General features: G+C 35.2%; 1 protein-coding gene across 9 annotated transcripts in view; it reads right to left on the bottom strand.

Annotated features, from left to right (window-relative positions):
- Positions 1 to 16,167, bottom strand: part of CCSER2 (coiled-coil serine rich protein 2) — a 149,855-nt gene that overhangs the window by 24,339 nt on the left and 109,349 nt on the right. For 8 of the 9 annotated variants that reach the window (XM_082601002.1, XM_082601003.1, XM_082600998.1 and 5 more), the window contains 3 exons: positions 14,739 to 14,822; positions 8,815 to 8,901; positions 1,530 to 1,619 (listed from right to left, as the gene is read on the bottom strand). In XM_082601002.1, coding sequence (XP_082457128.1) covers positions 1,530 to 1,619; positions 8,815 to 8,901; positions 14,739 to 14,822 — 261 coding nt within the window. The remainder of the gene's footprint in view (positions 1 to 1,529; positions 1,620 to 8,814; positions 8,902 to 14,738; positions 14,823 to 16,167) is intronic. The other variant, XM_082601001.1, reaches the window with a different exon arrangement.

Genomic DNA, 16,167 nt, shown 5'->3' with positions numbered 1-16,167 from the left:
TTCTTTCATTTCTTCCAAAAATTGCCTTCACTGACTTCCCCTTATTGTTCCAGGTGGCTTTCCTATAATCCATCTAAGTCTACTTCATCATTAACTCTAGAGATGCTTTGTCCAATGTGGTATCCACTAGCCATATGTGGCTATTTACATTTAATTACAATTAAATATTATTTACAGCTATCTTCTGTAGTCACACTAGCCACATTTTCAAGTATTCAACAGTCACATGTAGCTAGTGGCTACTGCACTGGACCTCAGGGAAACTCTATGGAAGAGTGCTGATGCAGAATAGTCTCTCATTCTCAATTCTGGAACTCATCTCTGTCCACTGACATCTTTTGCTTTCTATGATTCAACCACTACCTTCACCCTTTTCACCAAGCTTGATTTTTCCACCTAGACTTTCCCAATCCTTTAAACCTTACAGCACTTTCTACACTTTAACTATATCACATCATCAGTTCCTTTAATAAGCACTTATTAATGGAAGAATCCTTATTTGTCTGTATATTTTCTTTCCCAATTCCCCACTTCTACTTCAAGAGGCTAATAACTGAGATGGGAGGGGCTCACCAAACTTTTGTTGAACAAATTAATTATTAGCTTTGTACTTTATACAGAGCATACAAAAAAATAACTATTTATTAGATGAAAAGAAATAAGTATCTTATAAACTTTAAAGGCCTATAGCTAAGTTTAAAAAAAGCAGATTGTTGATTACACTAACCATTACAATTCCCTGTTCATTTGTGTTAACAAGGATTCCACTGCTTAAAATAAGGCAAAAGAAGAGCAAGGTTGGCTTACCAGGCATTCTCTTACCATGAAATACCTATTACTTGGCACCATACAATAGGATAACGATGACTGATAGCCATGATGACTCTCTGGCTCAGGCATATCCTGAGCTGAGTTCAGAAAGTATATTTTTAACACTAAACATGTTTTGAGATGTAGTATTTTTGAAAAACAATGAAGAAGCACAGAATGCATGGTTATTTTCTACTGTTTAGAAGAAGCCATTCCCTACCCTAACTATGCCCAAAACATAACCTTTACTGTCTGTATCTTAATGCATTTATACTTCCTAATAGCCTCCATATTTGAGTAATTATAATAACAGAATATATTTGAAAAGTCTCAACAAATAAAAAGAACAGGCGACATAATATGTTTTCAGAGTCATATGCTGCTAAAGAGGGAAGACTGCATCTTTGACTTCTTTTTCTTGTAGGGCATGGGGAACTACTGCTCTCATAAATACATGCAATAAGAGAGAGACTGGACACTCAAATAAAATGACCTACAGTGTACAGAATGGAAAAGCTATTAAATGCACATTCATTCATATAAGACACAGAAGAGAAGCTTTAGAAAGCACAAAAACACCTAAGAACAAGAAAAATCCACTTACCTTAAAAAAAAACTGACAGCCATGGCAGATTCAAAATTATTAGAGTAAAAAGAGTAGAACAAAACATCAAAATAGTAAATGACAAGAAAAGAGGATAAGAGTATGTGTTACTTACAGGAATTTTTCTCCAGGGTGTTTGGGTATATTTATCAGCATATGTGCGTTTTTCCTCTTTAGATTTTTGATGGCAGTTACACTGAGTTGCCTGAACAAAAACACAAATTTTTACATTGGTGTAATTCTATATATACACATATACATACAAACAAAGTAATTAGGGTCTCTCTTAGGGGGTTAAAATAAAAAGGCAAACATCAAAATCTATTCAGTAGTCTCCCATCTTTTTCACAGACTGGATTTTAGATTCACCCAGCAAGGCAAAATTTTGAGTAGTCAAAATTACCCTTGGCAATCTCTTATACTGCCCATACAACACACTACTTACGATTTTATGTATATAAATATATGTGTTTATAGATGTAGAACATATACAGCAATATACAGTATATAAAGAATATAATAGCAAAACTTTAAATACTTCCCTAAACTATTATGGTCCTACAATCACTGCAGCACAGTTTCTTAAAGTCCATTTTTGATGGGACTCGGCTATTAAATACCACCAGTCCACAATTAAGGTTGTCTCTTCACCCGTGAAACACATTTAAAAGCCCCTTTAATGATGTGTTGACTTTACTGGACTGGAATATTTTAAAGGATCTCTGCCCTTGGACAAGATCCATCCGACCATCTCAGTTCATAAATAAATTCTCTTCACATGACTTCACTCAGAGCATACTCATTCAGTAATTTATACAACACAAAATAATGTGCCTATTGTGTAAACTATGGTCTCTCAAATAAATATTAAATTTTTAAATAAGGAAAAGATTGATAATGATAATTTCTCCTTGGTGTGAAGTTGGAATATAGCCATATTATTTATTAAACAACCCCACTGGAGGTAAATATGCTTTCTTGTAGGAAAACCTACATAACAAATTCTTGATTATTGCATCAAGCTAAAATGGTAAGTTTTTACTTTTAAAATATTTACCAATATTCAAATTTTTTCTTAATTGCAATCGGATCATCCCAATTTCCATAATCAAAATAAAGTCTAATCAAAACAAAAATCTCTGTATTACAGACTTGTTTCCCATTCTTTGTATTCTTAGTATAGACATATTTCCCATTCTGAAACACGAGACAGTCATTGAAACAAAATTCAATATATATGCAGGTCAATCGAGATCTCCTGGAACTCAATATAATAGGACTTTGTAAAGAAGAAAACAGATAATATAAGACATTTAACTTTTTTTTTAAACATTTTTATTGGATATAATTGCTTTACATTGTTGTGTTAGTTTCTGCTACATAACAAAGTGAATCAGCTATATATATACATATATCCCCATATCCCCTCCCTCTTGCAACTCCCTCCCACCTGCCCTATCCCACCCCTCTAGGTGGTCACAAAGCACCAAGCTGGTCTCCCTGTGCTATGTGGCTGCTTCTCACTAGCTATCTATTTTACATTTGGTAGTGTATATATGTCCATGCCACTCTCTCACTTCGTCCCAGCTTACCCTTCCCCCTCCCTGTGTCCTCAAGTCCATTCTCTATGTCTGCGTCTTTATTCCTGTGTGCCTCTAGGTTCTTCAGAACCTTTTTTTTTCTTTTCACATTCCATATATACGTGTTAGCATACGGTATTTGTTCTTCTCTTTCTGACTTGCTTCACTCTGTATGACAGACTCTAGGTCCATTCACCTCACTACAAATAACATAATTTCATTTCTTTTTATGGCTGAGTAATATTCCATTGTATAATGTGCCATCTTCCTTATCCATTCCTCTGCCGATGGACACTCAGGTTGCTTCCATGTCCTGGCTATTATAAATAGTTCTGCAATGAATATTGTGGTACATGATTCTTTTTGAACTATGGTTTTCTCAGAGTATATGCCCAGTAATGGGATTGCTGGGTCATATGGTAGTTCCATTTTTAGTTTTTTAAGGAACCTCCATACTGTTCTCCATAGTGGCTGTTCAATTTACATTCCCCCCAACAGTGCAAGAGGGTTCCCTTTTCTCCACACCCCCTCCAGCATTTATTGTCTGTAGATTTTTTGATGATGGCCATTCTGACTGGTGTGAGGTGATACCTCATTGTAGTTTTGATTTGCGTTTCTCTAATGATCAGTGATGTTGAGCATCCTTTCATGCGTTTGTTGGCAATCTGTATATCTTCTTTGGAGAAAAGTCTGTTTAGGTCTTCGGCCCATTTTTGGATTGGGTTGTTTGTTTTTCTGATATTGGGCTGCATGAGCTACTTGTATATTTTGGAGATTAATCCTTTGTCAGTTGCTTCGTTTGCAAATATTTTCTCCCATTCTGAAGGTTGTCTTTTCATCTTGTTTATGATTTCCTTTGCTGTGCAAAAGCTTTTAAGTTTCATTAGGTCCCATTTGTTTATTTTTGCTTTTATTTCTATTTCTCTAGGAGGTGGGTCAAAAAGGATCTTGCTGTGATTTATGTCATAGAGTGTTCTGCCTATATCTTCCTCTAAGAGTTTTATAGTGTCTGGCCTTACATTTAGGTCTTTAATCCATTTTGAGTTTATTTTTGTGTATGGTGTTAGGGAGTGTTCTAATTTCATTCTTTTACATGTAGCTGTCCAGTTTTCCCAGCACCACTTATTGAAAAGGCTGTCTTTTCTCCATTGTATTCTCTTGCCTCCTTTATCAAAGATAAGGTGACCATATCTGTGTGGGTTTATCTCTGGGTTTTCTATCCTGTTCCACTGATCTATATTTCTGTTTTTGTGCCAGTACCATACTGTCTTGATTAATGTAGCTTTGTAGTATAATCTGAAGTCTGGGAGCCTCGTTCCTCCAGCCCCATTTTTCTTTCTCAAGATTGCTTTGGGTATTCGGGGTCTTTTGTGTTTCCATACAAATTATGAAATTTTTTGTTCTAGTTCTGTGAAAAATGCCATTGGTAGTTTGATAGGGATTGCATTGAATCTGTAGATTGCTTGGGTAGTATAGTCATTTTCACAACGTCGATTCTTCCAATCCAAGAACATGGTATATCTCTCCATCTGTTTGTATCATCTTTAATTTCTTTCATAAGATAGACATTAATGTCTTTTGTAAGACATTTATCTTAATGCAAGCACATTACTTGTTCTATCCTGACTGCTGCAATTCCAGAAATAATGTCCTGTCTGTAGTCTATGTGTTAACATATGAAGAACAATAACCAGCAAATATTTGAATTTTCCACAATTTGGAAAACCTAGTTTTTAGTGACATTTCAATAGATAGAAAACAGCTATTCAAATCACTCCCTCTCCATCTGCATTCTTTATTGCTGACAGATTCTGTTCAGATGCTCACCTTCTATGCAGTCCCATATTCAGGGAAGTATGTATCCTCTCTTAACCCAGTGATAGATTTTGATTAGTCTGAACCAATCTGATTCATCCCATTCCTCAGTGCTTAAGGGACAACGAACTCAAATCTAGTCAATAAGACATGAGGCAAGCCTGGGCTATTTCTAAGAAAGTGCTCTTAATTTTTAAAATTGGTGTGCTACAGAAAATAGGTGCTTTTCCTATCTTTGGGGACTACTGAGTATATGACACATAGAGCTATGGCAGACATCCTGTGCCCATGAAGGGGCAGCCAAGAGGATTCCAAAAAACCTACCCTAGAACTTTGCTATTACCCAAATGATCAATTAGAAAACCATGGAAGCAGATGGGACCAATATACTTTCTTGTTATTTAAGTTTATAAATGTTCTCATTTTCAAGTCACTTTTAGTTAGACTTTTACTTAAAACTTAAAACATCATTAGATATGCACTGATGTACTAGCTGGGTGATTTGGGGCAAATCATCAAATAAGAGTTATTATTTATCATGCACCCATGGGCCAACTGCAGCATTAGAGAGTATGTAGTTCATTTAGCTATCACAACCCTATATGGTCAGTATTATTTTTATTATCCTCACATATAGAAGAGGCTTAAGAGAAATTAAGTAACTTCCCTAAGAGAAGACGGCTACTAAGTTTCAGAGCCAGGATTTGAACCCAGGTCTATGCAGCTTCAGGCTGGTCATGGCTTCTCAAATATATTACATTGCTAACCTACTTAAGCTGAATTCCACTTTCTAATGTCTCCACAAAGAAAATTCTACACAATAATTTCATAAGATTATTCTGAGGACTCAATGAACAAATGCATCTAAATTAACTATCATTCAACTAGTACACTAAGATGAAAATAAATGGGCATTCTCAGCATTTTGGAATAAGGTTCAAATAATCATGTCTCTATACCTTTCAGTTTCATTTCTGGAGCACTACAATCTGATTTTATACCTGTATATTTCACACAAAATATGAATTTAACACATCATATTGTCGCTATATTTTTCTTAAAGTTTGCATGTAAACATAGGTTAGAGCTGAGTGCCTATTTTTGAAAAAAGATAAAAAGTATAGAAAGCTAGAAATGGAAAAAGACTGAAATCATCTAGAAAAAACTTTACATTTTTGATAAAGAAAGCACTAGAGACTGATGGAAACTGCCAATGTCCTTCAGCTAATTAATACTGAAGACAAGAGATTCAGCTAATTAATACTGAAGAAAAAAGACTTTGAAATCATCTAGAAAAAACTTCACATTTTTGATAAAGAAAGCACTAGAGACTGATCGAAACTGCCAATGTCATTCAGCTAATTAATACTGAAGACAAGAGATTCAGCTAATTAATACTGATGAAAAGTTATCTAATTCCTATTCCATGGCTCCTCTGATGTCATTTTGCTATTCTTAAGAAGAGCAAATTAGGGATACAAGGAAAGAAAAAAACTGTAAAGAGAAAGGCAATTTTAATTTTGGTAATCTGAAAAATGCTCTTACCTATCTCTACTTTCAGTGGTTTATATCTCTTTAAATTCTCTTGATTTGAACAAGTGACTTTCCAGTTCCACAACTAAACTAAAGGTAGGTGATGGGATCTTCCAAGATAAATACGATTTCTAAGTTTAATGTATTAAATACAGAGAAATTCGAAGCACATATCGCTAAAGAGTAATGTTTTCACTTTTCTTTGCTTTTCTTCCTTTCTTTAGGATTCTCTTAGATATTTCTAAAACCTTTCTAAAAGTTATTTGTAAGGTGAGATATTGTTAAGGATAACTGGCCCAGTCTCTTCAGTAAGTCAGTACAATAAAAAAAAAGAATAATTCTAAAGTAAAAGAGACTTAAGGAATAACTAGATGTAATGTACAAATATACGGGGTATTTTTAGAACTGCGGAAATCTGAATATGGACTGGATATTAGAAAATATTAAAAAATTACTATTAACTGGTTAAAGATAATAATATTTCAGCTAGGAAGAGAACATTTCTTATTTTTTAAAGAGGCACACTGAAGTTAAAAAGAACACTATTAAAACTTCTCAGCATAAAAAGCTATATCTTTCATTATTTATTAATCATATATCAATCTAAAGTGACCTCTTTTCATAATTTTTTCAGTCTTAGATTTCTTCTTCTAATTTTAATACTGCAACTTCAGTTTTTTAGATGAGAATAACTTTATTCTGTCTCACCCAACCTTTTATATTCAGCATTATTGTGCTGTTTTACTTTATCTAAATTTCCTTGATACAAAGAAATTAATGTATTTTGCTTTAAATCCTCAACAAAGCTCTCTCCATGAGATAAGGCCGTTTGCATTTACTATTATATTTATTACATTTGGTCTAATTTCTGTCACTTTACTTCTGCTGTTTTTAGACGTCCTTGGTATTTCTCTACTTTAGATGTCTTTTTACTTTCATCTTTTGCAAGATACATTATTCTAATCTACTATTAGTTATCTGAAAGCATTTCACAAACATTTTAATTTATCTAAGTATATAAAAAGAATAATTTTAGATACCCATTTGTAGATAAACAATTCAGTACTACTGACTTCTTCAGCATATCCCTTATCTCTTTTCTCAAACCTATTTTATTTCATCTAAATATTTACAAAAATTAATAGCAATTTAAATTTTTTATTAAAAATTTTTTATTTCTAAACATGTTTTAATTAAACTTTTTAACATTAAATGATATATAAGTACATAAGATTAAATAATGAGCATTAAGTTTTCTCCCGTTAGTAGTTGGGAAGTTTATCCCACCTAACCTCTCTAAAGATGGTTTTCATTTCACCACTCATTCATTTTAATCTTTACTTCTTGAGTTATTTTTACATTTCTCTCTCAAGCATTTGGGATGCATTATTAAATAATTTTACAAAGATAACTGGGTGGCATATTTTTCAATATGCTAAAGGTCTGAGAATGTATCTTTGTATATAAATAAAAATGCATTTAGCTATAAAATGTGAGGGTCATAACCGTTTTTTCTAAAGTGCACTAGATACAACTTTTGTGCTCTGTAATAGATTTTTGCAAAATTTGAAGCTTAATTTCCTAAAAGTACCTTTTCTTCTCCCTAAAAATTGGTTGGGTTGGGTTTTGTCTTTAGTTTTTAAATACAAACACTGGTCTTACTCTTTTCCTTTTTAATCTTATACTTGGCCCTCAATTTGCAATATTCGGTTATTCTTTTTTCAGATTCATAAGTTTTCCGATACCCTTAATCATAACATCTGATCCATCTGTTCTTACTGTTTATTCATAAGGTGGATCTCTGATCTGACCCCAACGGCTCAGAGCTCAATATATTATATCCTTTATATTCTGAGTGAGATTACTCCTTCATATTGCTGCATTGCTTTGCTATGTCAAAACAAGTTTTGACTTCCAACAAAGATTTTCTTTGGCCTCTTGTGATTGTTATGGCATTATATTCTTGTTATCCTGGACTTTTATTATTACAAACCAAATTATAATTAAGTTCAAGAAACAGCACATACAGTTTTCATATGGAACTAACATTTGATATCATAACAATTATAAAATTATAAAGATTCAGACATATCTCTGAGAGATCACTCAGTATCATCCATGGGCAAGAAACATTTTTTTTAGAACAGCCATTCTAACAGACAGCCATTCAGATTCCTAAGACTAAACACCCAGTTTCATTCCTCAACAACATGAATGTAAATTGGTGAAGTTCAAATACTCAAAACAGAGGCAACTGAAAATGGATTGAGTTTTTCACCTTGAAAACTTATTATTTAGATTGAAAGTTAAACCACATACTTTAAGAGTGCATGTAACTTAAAAATAATACAATAGTGCAATCTCAAAAGCTAAAAATAAAATCCAGTTTCAATTCTGGCTAGTTTTATTAAAAATATACATATTGCCCAGTTTGAAAGGCCTGCACTTTACATACTACACTATAATACTTACAAGCTGATGTTCTAATAGTTGGATTTTTTCATCTTTTTTCTTTATTTCATCTTTAAGTTGTTTTATTTCATTTAATAAATCTTCATTCTGAAATATTTTAGAAAATTTAACATGAAGTATTTAATTGTATTTAAAAACACTAATGAGAAGCATTAAATCAATGATGAAGACTGAGTAATGAATTGGTTGTTTATTTAAGGGGAAAATTCTTCTTAAATATGCCAGCTATTAATCCATTTAAAAAAAAACCCATTTTGGTCTTCTAAGAATTCATAGTCTAAGGAGCCTGACACGTAAACAATGAACAATAATAGCAGCAACAGCTAACATTCATTGAGTATTAATCAGGTGCTAAGAACTAAGTACCTTTTAGGTATCTAAGTAGTTGATTCCAACTGCAACCCTGAGGTAGGTACTATTATCCCCATTTTACAGACAAGAAAATTGGGAACTAGGCCACGTAGTAAAATAAATTACACACAAAACAGTAACTTCAGCTAGATTTCAAGGAATGTATAAGAGTTGCCTGTCAGAGGAAATGAAGGCCACAAGTAGAGAAAACTGTGTAATTAAAGGCACAGAGTCATTTCATGGCTGGTTCAGAAATCGGCAGAAAGATAAATGTGCCTGAAGGATAACAAGGAAGATTCCTTTTCCATGAGCTACTTTCATGAGAACTGCCTAAATCAAAGAGTAAATACCCTGTCAACTTAGTCTATAAGAAATTCCTAATAGTATTAAGAGAAACCTATTGTCAAGGTTAGTAGGAATCCAGTTACATTTCCAAGTATAGGGTATCATTACCCTATAGTTAGCCCATTTTGTTTACTGTTAATCAATTATCCAGAAATATATACTGATGAAGTAATGCAAACAAGGAAATTACAGTTGACCCTTGAACAACACAGGGGTTGGGGCACCAAAGCAGGGGTTAGGGGCACCGAACCAATGCAAAGTCAAAAATCTGGGTATAATTTTTAGTCGGCCCTTGACATCCACAGTTCCTCCATATCCACAAGGCTCACATCCTTGGATTCAACCAACTGCAGATCGGTGTAGTACCACAGTATATATTATTGAAAAAAATCCGCATGTAAGTGGACTCATGCAGTTCAAAACTGTGTTGTTCAGGGATAACCTGTAGAATATATATGTGAATGATACATCTTTCCAGAGAGAAAAGTAAGTAAGCAAATAATTATAATGTGTTGGTCATGAGCAAAGTACACACTCTTCTTCAGATACATTGGGAACAAAAAACAATATTGCAGTCTCATTAACAAGAGATTGGAAACAGACATTTTATGAAGGCTTTCACATTATCAAATAAGCATCGCAATGGGGAAGAAACATAGGGAAGAAAATATTTTTTTAAATGCTGTATGTATACCACAATTGGGAAAAACTAATTATTATATATAATAAATGACTTCCAGTTGAATTTAAAGAGTTTAGGGACTTTAAAAAATAATAAATCAAGACTAAAAAAAAAAGATGGACTGCAAATCATGAAGGACATTTTTTTTTTTTTTTTTTTTTTTTGGCAGTACGCGGGCCTCTCACTGCTGTGGCCTCTCCCGTTGCAGAGCACAGGCCCCGGACGTGCAGGCCCAGCGGCCATGGCTCACGGGCCCAGCCGCTCCGCAGCATGTGGGATCTTCCCGGACCGGGGCACGAACCCGTGTCCCCTGCATCGGCAGGCGGACTCTCAACCACTGAGCCACCAGGGAAGCCCCATGAAGGACATATTTTTAAACTAAGTGGCAAATTAAGCTATTAAGAAATGATAAATATATTTGATTATATAAAAATTTAAAGCATCTATACAATTAACATTAAAGTTAAAAGCTGGTGAAAACCTATGCTAATATGACAAAGAATTTATAACTCAAATATATTAGGAGACTGTTCAAACATATAAGATCATTTCTAGGCCCCAATAGACAAATAGTCAGTTCTCACAAATATACATATAACTGGAAAAATGTTCTATTTGACTTATTGAAGAAATACAAATTAAAGTATTAAAGGTATTGTTTTACAGGTATTAAATTGGGGGAGAAATACTCAATGTGATTAACAAGACTGCAGAAAAAATGGTACATTATCAGACATAACAACTGACGTTTCTGGACAAACGTATGCCTGTATATACAAAAGTCATAAAAATTACTTGCATTCTCTGATTCAGTTATCCAAACCCTATGCCAAAGAAATGATCCTAAGTACGAGAAAACCTATAATAAGATATTCTCTTAAAGTTACAAATTTAGAATTGTCCTGTAAGAGGACAACTGAAATACAATGCAGTAAGCGACTTGATGGAATACTACACAGCCATCATTCAGTCATGGCTAGGTTCTGCTGGTGCTGGAGGAAATGGACTCAAAGCTGAAATCAAAACACAATATGGTAATAACATTTATAGCCGACATGCATATAGCACTTACTTTAGAATAGGCACTGCTCTAAGGATTTTACACATAAAGACAGGCAAAGAAGAACACATCAGGAAATGGCTAATTCCAGTGGAGTCTTACAGGATAAGTAAAAAGTTCTAAGGACACAAAGTGTGGCAGGCTTTGTATTTTAGGGTAAGGGATTCTATAAGATGATACAGAGATGGGGACAACACAGCATATTTGGAGAATTACAAGCAGTGATGCTGTCACATGAAGGCTGTGGTGTACAGTGGGGAGCAATGTGGTTAGTAAATTAGGCAAGGGCCAGATCACAGAGGGCCTGAACATCAAGCATGGCTTCAGCCAGGGAGTAACAGATAGATCTGCATTTGAGATGGCTTTGACAGCTGTCTGGAGGATATACTTGACAAGGACAACAACAAAACTAGGCTAGGAAACTGGTTATCAGGATGTTGTAATATGCCAGGTAAGAGCAGGGGCCTGACCCAAGAGAGTGATAATAGGGAGGAGAAGAAACAGGAGAAATGGAGATGTTGGCAATTCACTGTATGTGAGAGAAGAGCACAGAGAAGTAGTCAAGAGTGACATCTCCATTTCTAGCTTAGATGATATAGTAAATAGAAACAGAGAAAGAAGGAGGAGAAATATGTCCAAAGAGAAATATATATATATGTATATTGGCAGCGTCATGCAGCTCATGGGATCCCTGAGTAGGGATCAAACCTGGGCTCCTGGCAGTGAGAGCGCTGAGTCCTAACCACTGGACTGCCAGGGAATTCCCCAATGAGGAATATTTTTGAGTTTTAAATACATTGCTAGAGGTACACACACCTCTTGAGAGGTGTGTTAGAGGTGTTCCACCTGTGAGTGGGACACACAGTGGAAATGTCCAGTGGACAACTGGATTACCAAGTATGAGAGAGACTGATTTTATGTGTTATCAATATATATGTTATATGTGAAATCATGACAGTAGAAAGTTTTATGAGGACTGGACTAAAGATATATCTACATTCTAAAGAAGAAAAGGAACCTACAAAGAAAATGGAGGGGGGCAATGTTAAGGGGTATATAGGGAATTCAGACAGAAGTGACACAAAAACCAAGGGATAAAGCTTGTAGGACAAAGGCCATGCCAAATGTCTATTTTCCCAAGTTTCCACATTAACTGGAAAGGTAGTTTAAGGAGAGTCAAGAAAAGGTTTATTCGATTTACTGAATTTAGGATAGGTAAGATACAGAAATTTATAAGGTGAGGATGAAGGGGAAGTTGAGAAAGCACACTGAAGAGAGATGAGAGAGGAGGTCTTTAACTGCAGCAGGAGAGTCCAGAACACGAGAAGAAAGGGTGGTCTTCCACAGCACAGCGGTCACTTTTCCCTACAACTGGAACAAAGTGATTGAGAGTGACATAGACACAGACTAAGTCGGAAGGCAGGCAGCAGAAGATCTTGCTTGAAAAACACAAGGCTACCTGCAGAAGTTGAGAAGAGTAGCTGAGAAAGAGGCTGAGGAGAGTGGCCAATGTCTGGAACAGCTCATCAAGGGAACGGGAGAGACAGCTGTCCTGAGATAAAGGAAAGATTTTAGACATGGCAGGTCCAGTGTAGATTTTAGACCCTAAAATTGTAATGGTATAAGTCACCATATTTGTATCATTTGAAACTGAACTGCGAAACCATCTTGAATAAGAAGATGACATACTTGGGGATTTGCTGATGAAAGTGAAGGACAGTCTAGTGTACTGGGCTGAGACAGTGTGAGCTATTGCATCTCACCTTGGAAAGAAGGAAGAAAGACTAGGAATGATCTGCCTGAAAGGAAGGCACTGGGGACAAGAAATAAATACATGATATGTCTATCATGTAGTATTAAATTAATAGACAAACTCTGTAAAGGAAGATGGACAAAATGAAGACATTAATTCTATTAAAAAGTTGGAATTAAATTTTTTTAAAAGAATTTCTTTACATGTAAAAAACTTTTCACAAAAAAAGAATTCAGGAAAAAAGTCAACTTTACTTTTAAAATATCAGTCACAAAACTTAAAAAAACTGAGATAATCAGAAATCATCTAAATCAATGGTTCTCAATTGAGTATGCAAGTAAAAGTTTTTTAAAAAGAGATGTCCTACTGCAAACCTATTATTATACTCACAATAGGATGGAAGCCCAGAGACAGGAAGAAATTTATATAAGAACAGGTAGGTAACATGTTGAAAAGCCAAGATTAGATAACCAGATGCGACTACTATCCTATATTCTTTTGATTTTGTGTTTTATACATAAATTTGTTCCCAATAGGTCACTCCACATCCTATGAGAAAATTACGCTTCTCTGACCCCTAATACCAAGTGTGGCCACTTGACCTGTTTTGGAAACGACTTATGTTACATCCAAGCAGAATCCAATGTTATTATGCCAATGCTTTCCCTCAGGTACAAAAAACATGTCCCAGGATAAGGGCTGATCCTTCAGCCTGGATCTCAGAATGAAGAGGACACGTGAAGTCCCATTCATCTACAACCAAAATGCAACATATTGAGAAATAACAAGAAATAAACTTTTGTTATTGTAAGCCACCAATATTTTGAGGTTGTTACTACAGATAAGTAGTACACACTGACTATCATACCTTGAAAACAGAATGTGAAAGCAAACAATAATTTTACTTGGAAACATGAAAGACATCAAGAATACCTGTATGTGCTTAAGAAGTAAATATGTGATTCAGGTAGATGCAAAAAACAAAAAGAGCTTTCTTCAACTAAAAATAGACCTCAAGATGAGAACTATAAAAAAATACACCTTCAAACACTAACCTGCATCTGCATTCTATAATTATATCATTAAACATGAAAAAAATAAATTAATGTCATTTTCATTAATATTTCTTCAATGTTGTGATTATATAATGAGAAGTACCTATTAACTGTTTTAATTTTTGTTGGTAGTCATATTTTAAAAACTGTTATTCATAATTATAAAAAAAGAATTTAATGATTTTTTTTTTTTTTTTTTTTTTTTTTTTTGCGGTATGCGGGCCTCTCACTGTTGTGGCCTCTCCCGTTGCGGAGCACAGGCTCCGGATGCGCAGGCCCAGCGGCCATGGCTCACGGGCCCAGCCGCTCCGCGGCATATGGGATCCTCCCAGACCGGGGCACGAACCCGTATCCCCTGCATCGGCAGGCGGACTCTCAACCACTGCGCCACCAGGGAGGCCCGATTTTTATTTTTTTAAAAAGAATCCTGTACCAATATTAATACAGGGACAGATGATTATCCAACTGATAAAACAAACTCAAATTAAAGCACCACAGTGATATCATTTTAACTTAATAAGGTAGTAAAAGTTAAAAGAAATCTGATTAAAACCCAAGACAGCAAAGCTGCAGGTTTTAATATATTTATTATTAAATGTTTTAATTATTATTGCTTTATAATTTTAGTAATAAAAAATTTTTTTTGAAAAATTCAGCATGACTACCTAGTCATCATACCTTGTATATCTGATCACCATCTTCTGGTTCTGGACTAGATGACAAGGAGAGTTGAACATCATGCAATGAACCACTTCCATCATGCTGTCAGAAAGAAGAAAAAGAAAACGTAAGATTAATACAATTAACTGCAGACACCGAGTTCAACCTGAATTCACCCCAGGCCAAATATAAGCATGGCAAACAGGAAATAAGATTTTAGAAATCTCCTTTTCATCTCTATGCACTGGTAGAAAGAAATGTGGAACAGGAAACAACAGAGCTCAGAAAAGAATATTTTGTGGGAATAAATAACATACACTATACAAGTCGATGATGCAGAAAGCCACTGAAAGTTTTAAAGTGGGAAAAGGAATATGGGAAATTTCCTTAAAAATTTTAAGACTACCTCATCTATGAAAAATAAAAGTCAAATTAAATCTGATTTGAATCAGCTGTGGTGTTCTAAGTATAAAGGAGTCAGAAACAATAATATTAAATGGCTCAAAAAGGTTTGACCACAAAAATCATTTGATTAAAAATACTAGAGACATATTGCGTGACTCTATTTATATGAAGTTTGAGAAAAGGCAAAACTTATTTATGGTGCTACAAATCAGAAGAACGGTGGGTGACTCAGGGGAAAGGGGTTATTGACAGTAAAGTGCATCATAATCCATAAGGATGCTGGAAATGTTCTATGTCTTGTCTGTATGGCAGTTACATGCATACATACAAATGAAAAGTACAAGCTTTACACTTAAGACTGGTACACCTTAAGCACTTTACTGAATGTATGCTATACCTCAATTTAAAAATTTGAGAAAATTAAATTTTTGTCCTTAAACCCAGTTTTTAAAAAATGACAGAATAGTATTATGTCCTACCCCTTGCTGAAGTGGTTTAGGAATAACCAGCTGAAAAATGGCATGTTCAATGATTCATGGACAACCTTAAGAAAGATGAACCAGAAAAGAATACGCCTGGGATGATGGTGAGGGACTGAGTCCCTGACCAAGGCAGTACAACTGCAGCTCGATACCTTATTTGTTCAGATGGTACCTAGCTGCCTTGGGACACCCACTGAGTCAACAACCTTCAAGGAGTACTGCCATAGCAACCTTCCTCAGACCTGTGTGTCCTGAAGGAAATCTCCCAGACCACGGAAATGTCCTGTATTGAAACAGGAGTGCTAAAATAGGAGAAATAGGGCCTCCCTGGTGGCGCAGTGGTTGAGAGTCCGCCTGCCGATGCAGGGGATACGGGTTCGTGCCCCGGTCTGGGAGGATCCCATATGCCGCGGAGCGGCTGGGCCCGTGAGCCATGGCCGCTGGGCCTGCGCGTCCGGAGCCTGTGCTCCGCAACGGGGGAGGCCACAACAGTGAGAGGCCCGCATACCGCAAAAAAAAAATAAAATAAAATAAAATAAAATAAAATAAAATAAAATAGG

Source organism: Mesoplodon mirus, assembly GCF_964341445.2.
Source record: "Mesoplodon mirus genome assembly, chromosome: 2".
Taxonomy (NCBI): domain Eukaryota; kingdom Metazoa; phylum Chordata; class Mammalia; order Artiodactyla; family Ziphiidae; genus Mesoplodon; species Mesoplodon mirus.
Note: the sequence above shows the minus strand (reverse complement) of the source record. Positions and strands in the feature narration are given on the sequence as shown.